The sequence below is a fragment of the Pan troglodytes genome, chromosome X (assembly GCF_028858775.2).
Source record: "Pan troglodytes isolate AG18354 chromosome X, NHGRI_mPanTro3-v2.0_pri, whole genome shotgun sequence".
In the NCBI taxonomy this organism is placed as follows: Eukaryota; Metazoa; Chordata; class Mammalia; order Primates; family Hominidae; genus Pan; species Pan troglodytes.
Window position 1 is genome coordinate 109,271,285 of NC_072421.2, and position 21,049 is coordinate 109,292,333.

The following is a 21,049-nucleotide window of genomic DNA, read 5'->3' on the forward strand; positions in this document are numbered from 1 at the left end:
GAACACTTGGATCAATTTGCATTGACTATGTCTATATGAGCAATCTTTTGAAAACTTGATTACCAAGAAAATATACTCAATTTTTCTTAGGTACCTTTATTTATTTATTTTTGAGACAGTCTTGCTCTGCCGCCCAGGCTTGAGTGCAGTGGTGTGATCTCAGTGCACTGCAACCTCTGCCTCCCAGGTTCAAGTGATTCTCATGCCTCAGCCTCTCAAGTAGCTGGACTACAGGCGTGTACCACCATGCCCAGCTAATTTTTGTATTTTTAGTAGAGATGGGTTTCACCATGTTGGCCAGGCTGATCTCAAACTCCTGGACTCAAGTGAACCACCCATTTTGGCCTCCCAAAGTGCTGGGATTACAGGAGTGGGCCACCATGCCCAGCCTCAATTTTTCTAAGGTACTTTTAAACAAAGGATTTGCTGCCTATCTTCAAGTACTTTTTACCTGATGATTTAACAAACCAAGGTCTGGGGCACTAAAACTATTAGTCAAAACACCACACGAGATTCACCCACGATGTAATATGAATGCCAATGGTTATTTGTATTTTCAGGCTAAGGTATGGCCTCATATTTATCTCTAAAGTTCCCACTGAAGTTTTCAGATGAGGTTTGCACTGCCATAAGAACTATAAAGTTCGTTTTGGAAAAGGTATTAAGTCATTTGAAAAGTGGAGGCGTTCGTTTTTTAAAAATGATTTAATCAAATTGCAGACAGGTATTTACGACTTAGCTGAAATAGCCTAAGTTAGGTCACAGTGGAATGAAAAATGATGGAGGCAGAACAGGGAATTTTTTAATATCTCCATGTCAGTAGACAGAAGCGTAACTTGAAGCATTTATATCTCTGTAAAGTTTGGCATTTTCCAAAAATGATTTTAAATTTAGAGTCTTTCCTCTGTATTTCACTGGACATAAAGCTGGAAGTGGAGATATTTCAACAATGGTCACTTTCTAATATAATTCAAATATTTTCTTTGTAATTTTTACCTTTATTATTAGGGAGATTTTATGAGATCAAATAAATGAATCCAAGGTGTCTGGAAGTGATAAGCCAACTGTAATGTAGGTGGAACATGATATGGATATTTTAGATAAGTAGTAAATGATTTTTGTATTATTTGTGTTTGACTTTGCAGTACATTTTTAACTTCACATTTAAATATGTAAGTCTGAAGTTTTGGAGTTCACAGCATTTTTGGCAAATGAACAAAAGGGTGTCTGTAGTGGCCACTTCACATCTATATATAACATATATGCTTACTAATAAATGTCTTCTATAATCTAGAAGACTTGAGTTTATTGACCAGCTCTGTGACCTTGAGCAAGTCATTGTCCTTCTCTGGGCCTCTTTATTTTCTATTTGTAAAATATGAGGTTGGAATAGAGTAGATCCTTTATAAAGTTCTCTTTTAGTTCTTTTTATGTTTATAAATTTACTCTCAAGTTGGCTTATAACTCCTCTGGGGTCAGAGGATATACCTAAGCATTTTCACTTGAAATACCTTTTATGATACTTGATCAAGAGAGTAAGGAAGTGAACAAAACCTTTTTCCTTTCCTACTTTGTACTGAATTAGAGTTAATAAAAATGTTGGTGTCACCAACATGGAAGTTAGGGCAATAGCTGTTTAGCTTTAACCCCCATCCTAAATGAGGCTTCACTATAGCTAGTAAAGTCTTAAGCCCAAGTCACAACGATAACCCTGAGAAGATCTGAAAAGGAATGTACTCCCGTGACATATGACACTGGTTCTTTCAATAGTAGAGATTGATTTACACATATTATCTCTTTAGAACGTGACAGAAGACTTTTGGAATACAGTTCCATGTCTGGCTAGCCTGTTTTCTGACAAGTTGATAAGGTCACTGCTAGAAAACTTACAAGTTTTCAGAAGTGATATACATTTCTGAGAAAAACATGTTTTTCTTTTTATAAAATGGGGTTATATGCTATTTCTTTTGGTGCTGTTAATATGAGTTAGGAATGTAGCCCAGGTTCTATTATTATTCAAAGTGAATTTGACAATTTGAAAAGCTGAATCTGTAACTTTAGAAACCTTTCTGGAAAGTAACCTGTGATTAAATGTCAAGGCCATTTTATGACAGTCTTAGCGAAGCAGGGGAGAAATTGATTTGAGTAAATAACCACTTCAGATATGATCAAGGAATTATTTTCGGACAACCTCTTGCCAAATGGGTCTTGATGCAGCTTTTTCACTTGATCACTTTTTCCTGGATATGAGGCTTTATTCTTCAAAACCTCCTCCTATTTCTGGCCCCTCCCCCTCCATTTTGCTCTTCTCCAGGCTAGAGACAGAGATGGGAATCCATTCAAATAACAGAAACCACACTATCAAAAGCTAGTTTGGAGGCATATTTGCAGTTTGAAAGTTCCTCATTTCTCTTACTTTTATCAGAAATTACATACATTAATCTAAATGGATTCCTATTGGTGTTGACATTAAAAAAAACAGGGTGACACCTATTTTACTTTTCTGGGCTACACACTATTAATGTAATCTCTAGGACTCAGACCTAGAGTTGTTTCAGGTCATATGTTAGAGTCTAAACTGAGGAAACCTTTGTGCTAATGTTGGTAAAAGCCGTCCTTGCTCAGCAGGTTCTCAGTGGTTATCAGGTCTAGAATGATGACCATATGCATTATGGACTTTATTTTTTAACTTGAACCACTGTATTCTGATGATGTACTCTTAAGCTGTGGAAAAGAATTTGTTTGGATGTATAAATGTAGCTTTCTTGGAAGACAGTAGAATTTGGATCACGTTTATAATTCCATGAATCCACTAGGGTTGTTATGATATATATCTAACATAATTTACACATGCAATTCCACTGCCCCCAATGAATATTAAAACTGCAACCTGAATTAGGTTATCTATACCTAAAGTTGCCATTTTTATAAAGCAGTTAATTAAAATGAAGATGCCCTTTTCTCATATTTTGACACTTCAGCAATATGCCATTTTTCTGATAAAAATATTTCAAATTCAGGCTTTTATCTTAGAAATTATTTGATAGCAATGATAATTAAAACTATCAACAGTAGAATAGGACCCAACAAATATGACAACTATTTATCTTGCCAATGTATGAGATGTAGTGACTATTGGTTAGAGTGTAGTAGATGTTTTTAAAAAATAGCACAAATTCTAAATACTAATTTTGATACTATCAAAATTTCAAATGTAGTAAGTTAACTGAAACATACAAACACAGAAAAATAATTCGCCTAACTTATTAGATATGACATATACTATGGGGTAAATATTTCATTGGCACACATTAGGAAACTAACACATCTTTAAGAAACAAGAAAACTCAATAGCCCCCACAATAAGAAGTTGTAGTATTTAAGAACGAAACAAGCCACTTATACCCAGAAACCACAAGCTGACAATTCTTTGAAATCTCTTCAGCCTCCCTTTGATGCTGTTCATTGACCCAGCATGGGCAGCGCGTAGCACTGAATGGCAGCAAAGATGGGCAGGGTAGTTTGCCTTATCTGATAGCTGGTGGGGACTGCTGACCACATCCCTCAGCTCTGCGGGAAAATGGCATGAGATTCTGAGGATGGTCAGGAATCTGTGCGGCAACAAGACCAGCAAAGTGGCACCTGGGGCTTCAAGGAAGCATGGGTGAGAAAAGCAAAGCAAAAAGGTTAAGCACCCAACTGCACCTCTGATGATTAGGTGCAACACCCCTTCAGTCGGTTGTAAGATGGACTTAGTGTGTATAGGTATTAAAAAGGCAAATAATAATGAAAGTAATAATAAAACAAGAACAAAAATGGAGAATGTGGCTATAAAAGATGGTGCAAATAAGAGTTTCACTCTCCTTTCTGGGGGGCAGGGGCAGTGAGGGAATCATATTCTGTGTCACCTCTGAGAGCAAGGAAATTACAAATTTCTGTTGAGTTCCAGAACAGATGATTAGGGCTTGACTTAGAGGCGAGTTGTAACTTGTTCTTCCTGTCCATCACCCCATTTGTGCATGAGCAAGTCACAAGCCTCTCCCCAAGTTTCAAATACATCCTCTGAGGAGTCTAAAAGTTTAGAATTTGAGGAGCAGATGCTGGATGCACAGTGAAGAGAGCTGGAACAGGCTAGAGGGCATTCACTGCTCTGAGCAGCGCCCTGGACTTCACCTAATTCTACCTCACTGAGGTTAATTTCACTTTGAGAACAGGCCTCTGCTTTCCCTTTCTCCATCTGAGAATATCTGATGTCCTGCCACATACAGTGCTGCTGAACAATTCCATCAGAAATTGTGTACATTGGCTCTGAACTGGGTTCAGACATATGACCATTAAATTTGGAGAATAGGAGACCCAGTTTCTTGAGAGAAGGACCCATGAAGGAGCGTTTGCTTGATGACTCAGCTTTTGACTTTCCTTGGGCACCACTGGACCTTGGCATGGTTCTGATGAGAGGTGGCCCATGGCAAGTCTTTTTCTTGCAGCCTAAATTAAAAGAGACACTCTTGGATTTGGCCCGAGCCCCACCACTGCCATCATTATTATCGTCTCTCTGAGACAGTTCAGTGCTGCTAGTGGAAAAGCTCCTTGGATGTTTTCTATTTCCCAAGAGGTCAAGCACTTCATACCGAAAGCTGGAGATGTCTTGCTTTAATTCCTGGGAAAAGAGAGGAGACATATTATGTCAAGAAGCTTGGTCTTTATTTCAAAGTAGGCACATTAGATACCTTTGGTATGTTCCAGGTTTTTGCCTAGTAGCAAATCACAAAACACCAGAAAAATCTGCCATTATTCAAACACAAGAAAAACATATTAATAATTCCATGGGCAGGGCTGGGCTGGCCATTGGCAAAATTGTACAATAGGTAAAGTTGATTCAGGATTAGCTAACACTTTAGCAGGGATTAGTCTGTTGAGGTGCTTTCATAAGGACTAACTCCTGCTAAGTATTAACTAACAAGGTATTAGATTAGGACACTGGCTCTCAGGTGTCTGCATATAAAAGGACTACTGAAGAGGAAAAAGCTTTTAAGACTCTAACGAGTGAAACTAGAAAAGTTGAATGTCAGGTGATGAGACTGCTGTTTTGAGACAGGGGGACCTGTTCAAACCTCTATGAAATGTCTTCTATCTCCAACTGGCTGCTTACATACTAGATTGTTCCTTTAAAAGCCAAGCTGAAATCTGTTCATGTACTTTCCCTTCTCAAAACTTGTTTCTAACTTGTCACTGACTTTAGGAAAAAGTAGAAATGCCATACCATGGACTACAAGGTTTTTCAAGGCCTAGTACATGTTGCTTTCTCCAGTTTCATCTTTCTACTCTTTTCCTAGGCTCTCTGCTGTCCACCTGTATGGACATATTCTCCCTTGCCTCTGGGCCTTTGCCTATGCTGTTCTCTCTGTCTAGAACATTCTTCTCCCCAACTCGCCCTTATCTGGCTGGCTTTGCTTTCAAGCCTCAGCTTAAGCATCACTTCCATTGGAAAGTCTGTCTTGACTCCCCAAGTCCCAGATGAGCGTCCCTCCTCTCTGTGTTTCCACAGTGTCCTGTGTTTAACCTGTCAGAATATAAAATTGTTCATCACCCTTTATTATTGTTTGTCACTCCTTGAGAGTAGGAGCTGGTTAGATCTTGCTCACCACTGTACCAGAGCACTTAGCAGAGTGCTTGGAACATAGCAGACCCTCAGTAGATGAATTATGTCTATGAATTAGGATAATGGACTTTCTGTGTGCCTTAGAAAATATAGATGTGTTCATGGACACTGGGAGGGGAACATCACACACAGGGGCCTGTCAGGTGGTGGGGGTTAGGGGAGGGATAGCATTAGGGGAAATACCTAATGTAGATGATGGGTTGATGGGTGCAGCAAACCACCATGGCACATGTATACCTATGTAACAAACTTGCACGTTCTGCACATGTATCCCAGAACTTAAAGTATAATAAAAAAATTTAAAAAATATATATATAGATGTGTTCTAGGATAGGATTTCTCAATCTTGGCACTATTGACATGTTGGACTGGATAATTCTTGTTGTGGGAGACTGTACTATTCATTGTAGGATGCTTAGTAGCAACCTTGTCTTTACTGTCTAGATACCAGTGTGACAACCAAAAATATCTCCAGACATTGCCAAATGTGGTCTTGGGGACAAAATTGCCCCTGGTTGAAAACGGTTGTTTTAGGCTAATGCCAGTAGTATAATTTTAATGTTTAATGGTAGAGTTTCTTAAGACCTTAGATTTAATAACAGATTTTTTGATCTTATATCTTTTAAGTAAAGAAGATAATTAAGTCTGCAGGCATCTTCCCTTTGTTATCTTGTCCCTCACCACCATGCATCCTTGCCACATCATTTAAAGCATTCAATTTCCACACTGAGAAACACTCAGAATATTAAAAGAATGCATACAGCAGATTTCCTTCATTCATGACACTGATTGTGGTGTGACATACATTGGTAAAATCTCTCCGTCTACTGGATGAGAGACAATTCTAAGAGAATAAGCATTATAACTGGCTTTGCTATATTGTAAGCAGATGAAATTCCATCACCAGAAACCTCACACACTGTGAAGATTAAATGATGCTTATGATATGTAAAATGAAAAAACCACTTCATGATTAAATTACCTTAAAATTTTCTTCTGTAAGTCCCTCATGTGTTTTGGAATTTCTTATCATAGCAGCCACATATCTTTTGACTAAATTCCTGATAACTTCCTGGAATTACAAAACATGAAGAAGCATTCAGTCTCCTTCTCAGGCTCTCAGTACAATAAGAAACTTACATAGGAAATGAAACATGCTTAGACCTTCTTTGCAGTAGAAAATCCTCATAGGATCCAGCCTTTTATTGTAAAAATGAGTTAAGTCCATTGGCTAAACAACTATTGTGTCTCTGAATTTAGTGGCAGAATCAAATTAACCCTAAAGGAAAATTTTTTACCCAAGCATAAGGTAAACATGTATTTCCAGTGGAATAATTCTTGCATGGTCATATAGTTAATATTCTTTTCCTTTAGGATGGATTACACGTTAACACTCATAGTAAAACGAGAGTTTTATTCTCCTTTTATAAAATTGAGAGTTTTCTTCAGAGTCACTAAGTCTGCTGATTTTAATGTCCACTAATTACATAGTGAAGATATTTTTCTCATAGTCAACCTACACTTCTCCTTTATAGGAATGTCCTCTTTTCACTAAGCCCCCAGGGGAATGGTCTACACATGGTCACTACAGTTTGTATTAGTGATGGTGATGATGATAGCTACCACTTACTGCAATGTGTCAGGCAACACATGCACATAATACATATTATACATACTTATCACTCAATTTTCACAACTCTGTAAGTTAAGTTTTATTACTCTTCCCATGTTACAGATGAGGAAGTCAAGGCTCAATGAGGCTGACTCATCCAATGTTACACAACTAGTGTCAGCATTAGACTTTGATTCTACTTCAGTCTGATTTCAAGGCCAATGGTATTGCTTCTGCTACTATGTGTACTTGAGGAACTCACTGAGACATGCAGGAATCATTTTTTTTGTTATTGTTGAGGGCTATGAAGCAGAAAATGAAGACAATGAATCTTATTTAAGATTTATTATTATAAAAGTAATAACATTTGAAGGCGGGAGTAGGGAGAGGAGGTTTACATACAAAATACCATATTTTCTGCTTCTCTTTGTTAGTTATGGTCTAAGGGGAACAAAGTTAGGAGAAGTGACCTATAGAATAAGGATGCATTTCCTTCAAACGCTGTAGAACATTTTTCTACTTTGGTTTTCTTTTGATCAGGATGGTGAGAGATGGTTGTCTCTTATTTGTGATTTGCAAGGATTATTCTCAAGAGGTGTTGGTGATATTTGTATGCTTGGCTGTTTTCTAGCTGGTGGGAAGAGTGTCCTAATGTTTATTAGGTTTATTACTTTTTTTAACAAAATACAGAAGTGCTTCTCTATTTCTTTGATTAAAGTCATGTTGTAATTTATCAAGATCTAAATTCCTGACATTCAGATAAGCTTTTACTTCATTGAGGTTAGTTTCCTCCTGTTATATATATTACCATTACCCTGTGTATTTTTTCTTCATGGCAGTTTTTATCCTTGTAATCACTTAATTTTAATACAATCATCCCTTGGTATACTCTGGGGATTGGTCCCAGGACCCCCCGCCCCATGTACCAAAATCCATGCATACTCAAGTCCTGCAGTCACCCTGCAGAACCTGCAGATACAAAAAGTCAGCCCTCTTGTATATGTGGTTTTACATTCCATGAATACTATATTTTCTATTTGCGTTTGGTTGAAAAACTCTGCCTATAAGTCGATCTACACAGTTCAATCCTCTGTTGTTCAAGAGTCAACTGTAATTTTAATGACGTGTTATTTTATCCCTGCTAGATAATATATTTCATAAGGGCAGAAAGATTGCATCTTTTTTGTTCATAGTGATTTTTCTAGTATCTAGTGTAGTATTTTATGTACAGTAGGTACTCATATATTTGACTGACTGACCAACCATATATTCTATTTTGTGTAACTTCAAGGAAGACAGCTTTCTAAGTCATAGTTGTTGCTGATCAAGCCGAGGCAGTGCATAAAGGCCATGAACAGGATTATAAAGCAGGTGATTCCACTTGGAGAAGGTACTTCAGCCCTTGATAAATTACAGCCTTTCCAAGCCTCCTATCCCAGTCAAATGGGATCGTGTCCAGACACAGCCAGAGTGAAGTTTGCTTCTCCTCCACAGAACCAGCCAACAACTATTGTGCTTCATCCCTGTGAGGAAGCTTTACCTGATAATGTTGATTTTGTATCAGGCTGTCAGCATTGCGTTCCTATAATTGAAAATAGACAGAGATGTTACATCAGCAGTCTCCCAGCACCCTACCCACCCAAACATCTGAATATAATTATTTCTATATATTAGGACTAGAGAATGCTACAGGAGCTCCTGCCTGACAAATCCCCAAAGCAAATGTATGTTGGAATGATTTTATGATGTTTAAAACAGTGAGTTGGTCACAAAAGAGGGACGGGAGGAAACAGTTTTGTTTAAAAAGATTCATAATATTGGCCAGGTGCGGTGGCTCATGCCTGTAATCCCAGCACTTTGGGAGGCCAAGGCAGGAGGATCACGAGGTCAGGAGTTCAAGACCAGCCTGGCCAACATAGTGAAACCCTGTCTCTACTAAAAATACAAAAATGTGCCCAGCATGGTGGTGCTCGTCTGTAATCCCAGCTACTTGGGAGGCTGAGGCAGGAGAATCGCTTGAACCTGGGAGGCAGAGGTGGCAGTGAGCTGACATGGTGCCACTGCACTCCAGCCTGGATGACAGAGCGAGACGCCATCTCAAAAAGTAATAAATACAAAAAACTAGCCAGGTGTGGTGGCAGACGCCTGTAATCCCAGCTACTGGGGAGGCTGAGGCACGAGAATTGCTTGAACCCAGGCAGCAGAGGTTGGCAGTGACCCGAGACCGTGCCACTGCACTCCAGCCTGGGTGACAGAGTGAGACTCCATCTCAATTTTTAAAAATTAATTTTTCAAAATTAAAAGTCTTACTGTGAAACTTCTCAAGTTGCGCCTTCTCCGTCTACCGTCAGGGTCTCTTTTGGGGCAGAAGGTGTTGTTGAACCAGTTACCAAGGTATAGAAATGACTTGGGGCTGGGGATGATGTTGAAAGGAGGTGGCAAGGTGCCACCTTCATCAAAGTAACTCATCCAGAGCTTCGTCCTTGCAAACTTCCACTCGATATCAGCATGATCCTATGAAAGATAATGAAGTTCAAGGATTTGGGATGGGAAACTGCATGATGTACTCACTTCTTATTCTAAACTTTCTAGTTGCTTCTATAGAGGGCAATATGTCAAGAGCTATATAAATTCAAATTATACATACCCTGTCACCCAGTAACCCTACTCTTAGAAATATATCTTATCAATATACTTACAAAAACATGTATGTACATGGCTGTTCACTGTAGCAGATAATAGTAGCAAAACAACTGGCAGCAACCTAAATATTCAACAGTAGAACTGGTTAAATAAATGGTGTTACATCTACAAAATGGTATAAAATATAACTACTAATATATGGTAGATCCATAAACATTATAGATATGTATATATATGCATCTGTCCAAGCCCTCTAAGTGAATAAAGCAATATAGAGCACAACATATATTATGTACAGTGATCCCATTTATACAACTGGAAAATCTTTTATATTACATGCTTACATGTTCTAGACAAGTACACACTAAACTGTCAATAGTAGTTATTTTTAAGGTGTGGGATTGTGGTGGGAGGCTTTTTTATTTTAAAAAATTCAACTTTATTGAGGCACAATTTACACAGAATAAAATTCAACCATTTAAAGTGTTTGATGAGTTTTGACAGGTATATATACCCATGTAACAATCATTATAATCAACACACACACATCAGTGTACATTTCTAGGAGTTTTAAGAGCTGCATTGACTGATGTAACTGTTACTACAATCAGGATACACAACAGTTCTATCACCCTCCAAAGTTCCCTATTGTTACCTCTTTGTAGTCAAACTCTCCCAACCTCTAACCTCTGACAACTGCTCCTCTGCTTTCTGTCCCTATAGTTTACCTTTTCCAAAATGTCATATAAATGGAATCATACAGTAGGTAACCTTTTAAGATTGGCTCATTTTACTCAGCATAACACCTTTGAGATTCATCTGTGTTTTCGTATGTATCAATAGCCCATTCAATCACATTGCTGAGTAGTTTTCTATTATATGGATGCACGATGGTTTCTTTGTTTACCCACTGAAGAACATTTGGGTTATTTCCAGTTTTTAGCAATTATGAGTAAAGCTGCTATGACCATTCATGTACAGGTTTTTGTCTAAATATACGTTTAATTTTTCTAACTTACATATCTAAGAGTGGTATTGCTGGATTGTGTGTTAAGGGTGTGTTTATAATAAAATGCCAAACTGTTTCCAGAGTGGCTATACTGTTTTCCATTTTCACTAATTGCTCTATATCTTCTTTAGTGCTTGTCAGGTTTTTAAAGTTTAGTCATTCTAACAGGTATGTAGTGGGATCTCATTATGGTTATAATTTGCGTTTCCCAAATGGCTAATGATGTTGAGCATCTTTTCACATGCTTATTTACCATCTATATATCTTCTGTGATGAAGTGTTTTTCAGATCCTTTGCCCATTTTTATTATATATATGTAATATAATATAGAATATACATATATATTCTAGATACAATCCCTTTGTTAGATATATGGCTTGCAAATATTTTCTTTCAGTCTGTATCTTGTCTTTTCATTCTCTTAATGATGTCTTTACTGGAGCAAACTTTTACTTTTGAGAAAGTCAAAATTATCATGTTTATAAAACTATCAATTTTTTTATAGATTGTGCTTTTTCTGTCATGTCCAGGAACTCTTCAGCTAGCCCAAGGTCATGAAGATGTTCTCCTATGTTTTCCTCCACAACTTTTATAGTTGTAAGATATGCCTTTAGTTCTATGATCCATTTTGAGTTAATTTTTCTATAAGGGAGGAGGTTTATGTTGAGGTTCTTTTTGAAAATATGAGTGAACAATTGCTCTGACCCAATTTGTTGGACAACTCTCATTTCTCCATTGAACTGCTTTTCCCCTTTGCCGAACATCAGTGGGGCATGCTGGACTACTAGACATCCACATTCAAAAGAGTAGAGTTAAACACCTACTTTATACCACGTACAAAACTCAAAATGGATCATAGACCTATACTTAACAGATAAAAACTATAAAACTCTAATAGGAAAGCATAGGAGTAAATCTTTGTGACCTTGGATAAAACAACGATTTCTTAGATATGACACCAGAAACCAAGTGACAAAAGAAAATAGGTAAATTTGACTTAATCAAAATTAGAAACATTTTTACATCAAAGGACAGCATAAAGAAAATGAAAAGATAACTCATAGAATGTGAGAAAATAATTTAATATCATATATCTGATAAGGGACTTGTATCACAATATATAAAGAATAATTATGGGGGAGTGGGGGCATTACAAGATGGCCAACTAGGAATAGCTCTGGTCTGCAGCTCCCAGCGTGATCGACACAGAAGACAGATGATTTCAGCATTTCCAACTGAGGTAACTGGTTCATCTCATTGGGACTGGTTGGACAGTGGGTGCAGCCCACAGAGGGCGAGCTGAAGCAGAGCAGGGTGTCACCTCACCCAGGAAGCACAAGGGGTTGGGGGATTTCCCTTTCCTAGCCAAGGGAAGCCATGAAAGACTATTTGGAAAAACAGGACACTCCCACCCAAATACTGCACTTTTCCCATGGTCTTAGCAACTGGCAGAGAAGAAGGTTCTCTCCTGTGCCTGGCTCAGCGGGTCCCACGCCCACGGAAACTTGCTTGCTGCTAGTGCAGCAGTCTGAGATTGATCTGCAAGACGGCAGCCTGGCTGGGGGAGGGGGGTCCACCATTGAGGCTTGAGTAGCTAAACAAAGCAGCCAGGAAGCTTGAACTGGGGGGAGCCCACTGTAGCTCAATGAGGCCCACTGCCTCTAGACTCCACCTCTGTGGGCAGGGCATAACTGAACAAAAGGCAGCAGACAACTCTGCAGACTTAAACGTCCCTGTCTGACAGCTCTGAAGAGAGCAGTGGTTCTCCCAGCATGGCGTTTGAGCTCTCAGAACGGACAGACTGCCTCCTCAAGTGGGACCCTGACCCTCGTGTAGCCTGAGAGACACCTCATATAGGCGGCTGTCCCTCTGGGATGAAGCTTCCAGAGGAAGGATTAGGCAGTAATATTTGCTGTTCTGCAGTATTTGCTGTTTTGCAGCCTCCACTGGGGACACGCAGGTAAACAGGGTCTGGAGTGGAACTACAGCAAACTCCAACAGACCTGTAGCTGAGGGACCTGACTGTTAGAAGGAAAACTAACAAACAGATAGGAATAGCATCAACATCAACAAAAAGGTCATCTATACCAAAACCCCATCTGTAGGTCACCAACTTCAAAGACCAAAGGTAGATAAAACCACAAAGATGGGGAGAAACCAGAGCAGAAAAGCTGAAGATTCTAAAAATAAGAGCGCCTCTTCTCCTCCAAAGAATCGCATCTCCTCACCAACAATGGAAGAAAGCTAGATGGAGAATGAATTTCACGAGTTCACAGAAGTAGGCTTCAGAAGGTCGGTAATAACAAACTACTCTGAGCTAAAGGAGGATGTTCGAACCCATCATAAGGAAGCTAAAAACCTTGAAAAAAGATTAGACGAATGGCTAACTAGAATAAACAGTGTAGAGAAGACCTTAAATGACCTGATGGAGCTGAAAACCATGACACAAGAACTTCGTGACACATGCACAAGCTTCAATAGCCAATTTGATCAAGTGGAAGAAAGGGTATCAGTGATTGAAGATCAAAGTAAGGAAATAAAGTGAGAAGACAAGGTTAGAGAAAAAAGAGTAAAAAGAAATGAACGAAGCCTCCAAGAAATATGGGACTATGGGAAAAGACCAAATCTATGTTTGATTGGTGTACCTGAAAGTGATGGGGAGAATGGAACCAAGTTGGAAAACACTCTTCAGGATATTATCCAGGAGAACTTCCCCAACTTAGCAAGGCAGGCCAACATTCAAATTCAGGAAATACAGAGAACATCACAAAGATACTCCTTGAGAAGAGCAACCCCAAGACACACAATTTTCAGATTCACCAAAGTCAAAATGAAGGAAAAAGTGTTAAGGGCAGCCACAGAGGAAGGTCGAGTTACCCACAAAGGGAAGCCCATCAGACTAACAGCGGACCTCTCGGCAGAAACCCTACGAGCCAGAAGAAAGTGGGGGCCAATATTCAACATTCTGAAAGAAAAGAATTTTCAACCCAGAATTTCATATCCACCCAAACTAAGCTTCATAAGTGAAGCAGAAATAAAATCCTTTACAGACAAGCAAATGCTGAGAGATTTTGTCACCACCAGGCCTGCCTTACAAGAGCTACTGAAGGAAGCACTAAACATGGATAGAAACAACCAGTACCAGCCACTGCAACAATATGCCAAATTGTAAAGACCATCGATGCTATGAAGAAACTGCATCAATTAATGGGCAAAATAACCAGTGAACATCATAATGACAGGATCAAATTCACACATAAAATATTAACCTTAAATGTAAATGGGCTAAATGCCCCAATTAGAAGACACAGACTGGCAAATTGGATAAAGAGTCAAGACCCATGAGTGTGCTGTATTCAGGAGACCCATCTCACATGCAGAGATGCACATAGGCTCAAAATAAAGGGATGGAGGAACATCTACCAAGCAAATGGAAAGCAAAAAAAAAGCAGGGGTTGCAATCCTAGTCTCTGATAAAAGAGACTTTAACCCAACAAAGATCTAAAGAGACAAAGAAGGCCATTACATAATGGTAAAGGGATCAATTCAACAAGAAGAGCTAGCTATCCTAAATATATATGCGCCCAATACAGGAGCACCCAGATTCATAAAGCAAGTCCTTAGAGACCTACAAAGAGGCTTAGACTCCCACACAATAATAATGGGAGACTTTACACCCCACTGTCAATATTAGATCAACGAGACAGAAAGTTCCAGGACCTGAACTCAGCTCTGAAACAAGGAGACCTAATAGACATCTACAGAACTTTCCACCCCAAATCAACAGAATATGCATTCTTCTCAGCACCACATCACACTTATTCTAAAATTGACCACATAATTGGAAGTAAAGCACTCCTCAGCAAATGTAAAAGAACAGAAATCACAACAAACTGTCTCTCAGACCACAGTGCAATCAAATTAGAACTCAGGGTTAAGAAAATCACTCAAAACTGCACAACTACATGGAAACTGAACAACTTGCTCCTGAATGACTACTGGGTAAATAACAAAATGAAGGCAGAAATAAAGATGTTCTTTGAAATCAATGAGAACAAAGACACAACCTACCAGAATCTCTGGGACACATTTAAAGCAGTGTGTAGAGGGAAATTTATAGCGCTAAATGCCCACAAGAGAAAGCAGGAAAGATCTAAAATGGACACCCTAACATCACAATTAAAAGAACTAGAGAAGCAAGAGCAAACAAATTCAAAAGCTAGCAGAAGGCAAGAAATAACTAAGATCAGAGCACAACTGAAAGAGATAGAGACAAAAAAAAAAAACCCTTCAAAAACCCAATGAATCCAGAAGCTGGTTTTTTGAAAAGATCAACAAAATTGATAGACCACTAGCAAGACTAATAAAGAAGAAAAGAGAGAAGAATCAAATCGATGCAATAAAAAACGATAAAGGGGATATCACCACTGATCCCACAGAAATTCAAACTACCATCAGGGAATACTTTAAACACCTCTACACAAATAACCTAGAAAATCTGGAAGAAATGGATAAATTCCTCAACACATACACCCTCCCAAGACTAAACCAGGAAGAAGTTGAATCTCTGAATAGGCCAATAACAGGCTCTGAATTTGAGGCCATAATTAATAGCCTACCAATCAAAAAAAGTCCAGTACCAGATGGATTTACAGCCGAATTCTACCAGAGGTACAAAGAGGAGCTGGTACCATTCCTTCTGAAATTAATCCAATCAATAGATAAAGACGGAATCCTCCCTAACTCATTTTATGAGGCCAACATCATATTGATACCAAAGCCGGGCAGAGATACAACAAAAAAAGAGAATTTCAGACCAATATCCCTGATGAACATCAATATGAAAATCCTCAATGAAATACTGGCAAACCGAATCCAGCAGCACATCAAAAAGCTTATCCACCATGATCAAGTTGGCTTTATCCCTGGGATGCAAGGCTGGTTCAACATACACAAATCAATAAACACAATGCATCACATAAACAGAACCAACTACAAAAACCACATGATTATCTCAATAGATGCAGAAAAGGCCTTCAACAAAATTCAACACCCTTTCATGCTAAAAACTCTCAATAAACTAGGTATTGATGGAATGTATCTCAAAATAATAAGAGCTATTTACGACAAACCCACAGCCAATATCATACTGAATGGGCAAAAACTGGAAGCATTCCCTTTGAAAACGTGCACAAGTCAAGGATGCCCTCTCTCACCACTCCTATTCAACATAGTGTTGGAAGTTCTGGCCGGGGAAATCAGGCAAGAGAAAGAAATAAAGGATATTCAATTAGGAAATGAGGAAGTCAAATTGTCCCTGTTTGCAGATGACATGACTGTATATTTAGAAAACCCTGTCACCTCAGCCAAAAATCTCCTTAAGCTGATAAGCAACTTCAGCAAAGTCTCAGGATACAAAATCAATGTGCAAAAATCACAAGCATTCTTATACACCAATAACAGACAAACAGCGAGCCAAATCATGAGTGAACTCCCATTCACAATTGCTGCAAAGAGAATAAAATACCTAGGAATCCAACTTACAAGGGATGTGAAGGACCTCTTCAAGGAGAACTACAAACCACTGCTCAATGAAATAAAATAGGGCACAAACAAATGGAAGAATATTCCATGCTCATAGATAGGAAGAATCATTATCGTGAAAATGGCCATACTGCCCAAAGTAATTTATAGATTCAATGCCATCCCCATCAAGCAACCAATGACTTTCTTCACAGAATTGGAAAAAACTAGTTTAAAGTTCACATGGAACTAAAAAAGAGCCCACATTGCCAAAACAATCCTAAGCAAAAAGAACAAAGCTGGAGGCATCATGCTACCTGACTTCAAACTATACTACAAGGCCACTGTAACCAAAACAGCATGGTACTGGTACCAAAACAGAGATATAGACCAATGGAACAGAACAGAGGCCTCAGAAATAACACCACACATCTACAACCATCTGATCTTTGACAAACCTGACAAAAACAAGCAATGGGGAAAGGATTCCCTATTTAATAAATGGTGCTGGGAAAACTGGCTAGCCATATGTAGAAAGCTGAAACTGGATCCCTTACTTACACCTTATACAAACATTAATTCAAGATGGATTAAAGACTTAAATGTTAGACCTAAAGCCACAAAAATCCTAGAAGAAAACCTAGGCAATACCATTCAGGACATAGGCATGGGCAAGGACTTCATGACTAAAACACCAAAAGCAATGCCAACAAAAGCCAAAATAGACAAATGGGATCTAATTAAACTAAAGAGATTCTGCACAGCAAAGGAAACTACCATCAGAGAGAACAGGCATCCTACAGAATGGGAGAAAATTTGTGCAATCTGCCCATCTAACAAAGGGCTAATATCCAGAATCTACAAAGAACTCAAGCAAATTTACAAGAAAAAAGCAACCCCATCAAAAATGGGCAAAAGATATAAACAGACTTCTTAAAACAAGACATCTATGCAGCCAACAGACACATGAGAAAATGCTCACCATCACTGGTCATCAGAGAAATGCAAATCAAAACCACAATAAGATACCATCTCACGCCAGTTAGAATGGCAATCATTAAAAAGTCAGGAAACAGTAGATGCTGGAGAGGATGTGGAGAAATAGGAACACTTTTACACTGTTGGTGGGAGTGTAAATTGGTTCAACAATTGTGGAAGACAGTGTGGCAATTCCTCAAGGATCTAGAATGAGGAATACAATTTGATTCAGCAATCCCACTACTGGGTATATACCCAAAGGATTATAAATCATGCTGCTATAAAGACACATGCACAGGTATGTTTATTGTGGCACTATTCACAATAGCAAAGACTTGGAACCAACCCAAATGTCCATCAATGATAGACTGGATTAAGAAAATGTGGCACATATACACCATGGAATACTATGCAGCCATAAAAAAGGATGAGTTTATGTCCTTTGCAGGGACATGGATGAAGCTGGAAACCATCATTCTCAGCAAACTATCACAAGGACAGAAAACCACACACTGCATGTTCTCACTCATAGGTGGGAATTGAACAATGAGATCACTTGGACACCGGGCAGGGAACATCACACATCAGGGCCTGTCGGAGGGTGGGGGACTGGGGGAGGGATAGCATTAGGAGAAATACCTAATGTAAATGATGAGTTGATGAGCGCAGCAAACCAACATGACACATGTATACCTATGTATCACACCTGTACATTGTGCACATGTACCCTAGAACCATAAGTATCATAAATAAATAAATAGGGAAAAAAACTGACTAAAGGATTTATTCCGCTAGCTTTTGGGAAGCTTTTATGCTGACAGCCTTCTTCAGTGACTGTCTTGCTAAAGAAACCTGCCTTATTCAAGGTCCTGCCACCTTCTAGGGACAGCCTGCAACAAATGACTAGTCAATGTGGGACTGTTAAGACCTGATCCATGGTGGCTCATGCCTGGAATCCCAGCACTTTGGGAGGCCAAAGCTGGGGATCAGTTGAGGCCAAGAGTTCAAGACCAGCTTTGCCAACATGGTGAAACCCCATCTCTACTAAAAATATGAAAACTTAGCTGGGTATGGTGGCTCGCACCTGTAATCCCAGCTGCTTGGGAGGCTGAGGCGCAGAATTGCTTGAATGCAGGAGGCAGAGGTTGCAGTGAGCCAAGATTGCACCACTGCACTCCAACCTGGGCCACAGAGCAAGACTCTATCTCAAAAAAAAAAAAAAAGACCTGACCCCCTCACCTCCTCAGGGAACATCTCTGAAGCGTCATCCCACCTTTAGAACTCCCCACAGGGTTGGCTGAGGACTGGTTGTGACTACACTGCAGCCCACTTTCTCTTTCTGCCAATTTTGCTTCCATCCTTTTCCTCCACAGGTCCCAAGAGCATCTACCATTGAAGAGGTATTTAATAACTAAATGGAATGACTCAGCCCGTTGATGTCAGCCAGCTTTTTCATCAGCCACCCTAGTCCTGGCACAATGGATTCATAAGCAGAGGAGACATGGAAGCAAAGAAGGAGGCTATCCATGGGCCCAAGCTGCTGTCACAGCCAGATAATCACCCTGACACCAACAGAAACCATTGCTGAAACTCAGTACAACAATATCCCTTGAAGATACCAACCAGCCACTTGGTGGCAAGTTGACCGTATTGAACTCTTTCCATAATGAAAGGGGCAGCCATTAATTTCCACAGGAATAGGCAGGTATTCTGTGTATGGGTTTGCCTTTCCTGCCTGCAGAGTCTCATCCAACATGACCATCCAAGGGCTTATGCTATATTTAATCCATCAATGTGGCATTCCACATATCACTGCAGCAGACTAAGGGACCTACTTTACAGCAAAGGACACACAGCAGTAGTCACATGACCATGGAATCCACTGAACCCATCATATGGCACACCACCCAAGCTACTGGTCTCATAAGCAATGGAACAGCCTATTGAAAGCTTGGCTAAAGTGCCAGCTTGGAAGTGATACCCTGTGAGGATAAAGCACTGTCCTTGGAATGCTTTTACACTGTTGGTGGGAGTGTAAATTAGTTCAACCCTGTGGAAGACAGTGTGGTGATTTCTCAAGGATCTAGAACCAGAAATACCATTTGACCCAGCAATCCCATTACTGGGTACATACCCAAAGGATTATAAATCATTCTACTCTAAAGACACATGCACATGTATGTTTACTGAAGCAGTATTTACAATAGCAAAGACTTGGAACCAACACAAATGCCCATCAATGATGGACTGGATAAAGAAAATGTGGCACATATACACCATGGAATACTATGCAGCCATATAAAAGAATGAGATCATGTCCTTTGCAGGGACATGGATGAAACTGGAAGCCATCATTCTCAGCAAACTAACACAGGAACAGAAAACCAAATATCACATGTTCTCACTCATAAGTGGGAGTTGAACAGTGAGAACACATGGACACAGAGAGGGGAACATCACATACCAGGGCCTGTCGGGGTGGGGGGCAAGGGGAGGGAGAGCATTAGGACAAATACCTAATGCATGTGGGGCTTAAAACCTAGATGACGGGTTGATGGGTGCAGCAAACCACCATGGCACATGTTTACCTATGTAACAAACCTGCACATTCTGTGCATGTATACCAGAACTTAAAATTTTAAAAAATTTTAAAAAAGCACTACTCTCCAGGATGCAGTAATGCCTGAAGTCAATCACCATTATATAATGCTGTATCCCCAAGAGAATACCTGGGAGAGGAATCCATGGTGTGGGAGCAGCAGTGTCCCCACTTGCTATCATTCCCAGTGACCCACTTAAAGAATTTGTGTTTTCATCCTCACAAATGTAGCCCACAGGGTCAAAGGTCTTGGTTCCCAAAGGGGAAACATTTCCACCAGGGAATACAGCAAGAGTCTTCACTGAACTTTAAGCTACATCATCATCCAGGCACTTTGGGCCCTTCATGCCAAGGACCAGCAGGCAAGGAAAGGATCCTGGTTGGCGTGATTGACTCTTATCATCAAGAGGCAGTCCAGCTATTGTTACACAATGGAGGCAGGAGGCATATGTTTGATACCCAGATCATCAACTTGGACATCTGTTAGTACCACCTTGCACAATTTCAATGGCAAATGGACAAGTTCAGCAGCTACAGCCTGAGAAGGTATGGCAAACAGGAACTAGAATGCCTCCGTTTGGAGAGACTGAGTCACACCACTAGGAAAGTCACCTAAACCTTCACAGGGAGTCATCAATGGTAAGCAGAATCTAGAATGCACAGCAGAGGAGCAGGGGAATGAGTATCAGCTATAGCCGCAAGACCAGCTGCAGCTGCAGGGGGGCTGTAGTTCATCCTACCAACCCTCCTTTTACAAGTCATCCCCAGGAAGAGAGTCCCATCAGCGTCCCGAAGGAGCCTCTCCCAGAACTCTTGTACAGAAAGTAGATCTGAGTGACACTTGCTGTATTAGGCTGTTCTCGCATTGCTATGAATAAATATCTGAGACTGGGTAATTTATAAAAAAAAAAATTACAGCTCAGCAATGAAAAGACAAACCAATGTAAAAATGGGAAAATCGTTTGAATAGACATTTCTTCGAAGAAGATACATAAATGGACAACAAGCTCCTGAAAATATTCT

The 21,049-nt window shown here is 39.7% G+C and overlaps 1 protein-coding gene across 1 annotated transcript in view; it reads right to left on the reverse strand.

The window, feature by feature from the left end:
• Positions 1–1,943: 1,943 nt before the first annotated feature.
• TRPC5 (transient receptor potential cation channel subfamily C member 5) overlaps positions 1,944–21,049 on the reverse strand; it is a 303,905-nt gene continuing 284,799 nt past the window's right edge. The window contains exons 8-11 of the mRNA XM_016943747.4: positions 9,585–9,788; positions 8,815–8,856; positions 6,645–6,734; positions 1,944–4,660 (exon numbers count right to left, since the gene is read on the reverse strand). Of these exons, the coding sequence (XP_016799236.1) occupies positions 3,971–4,660; positions 6,645–6,734; positions 8,815–8,856; positions 9,585–9,788 (1,026 nt within the window). The 3' untranslated portion in view covers positions 1,944–3,970. The remainder of the gene's footprint in view (positions 4,661–6,644; positions 6,735–8,814; positions 8,857–9,584; positions 9,789–21,049) is intronic.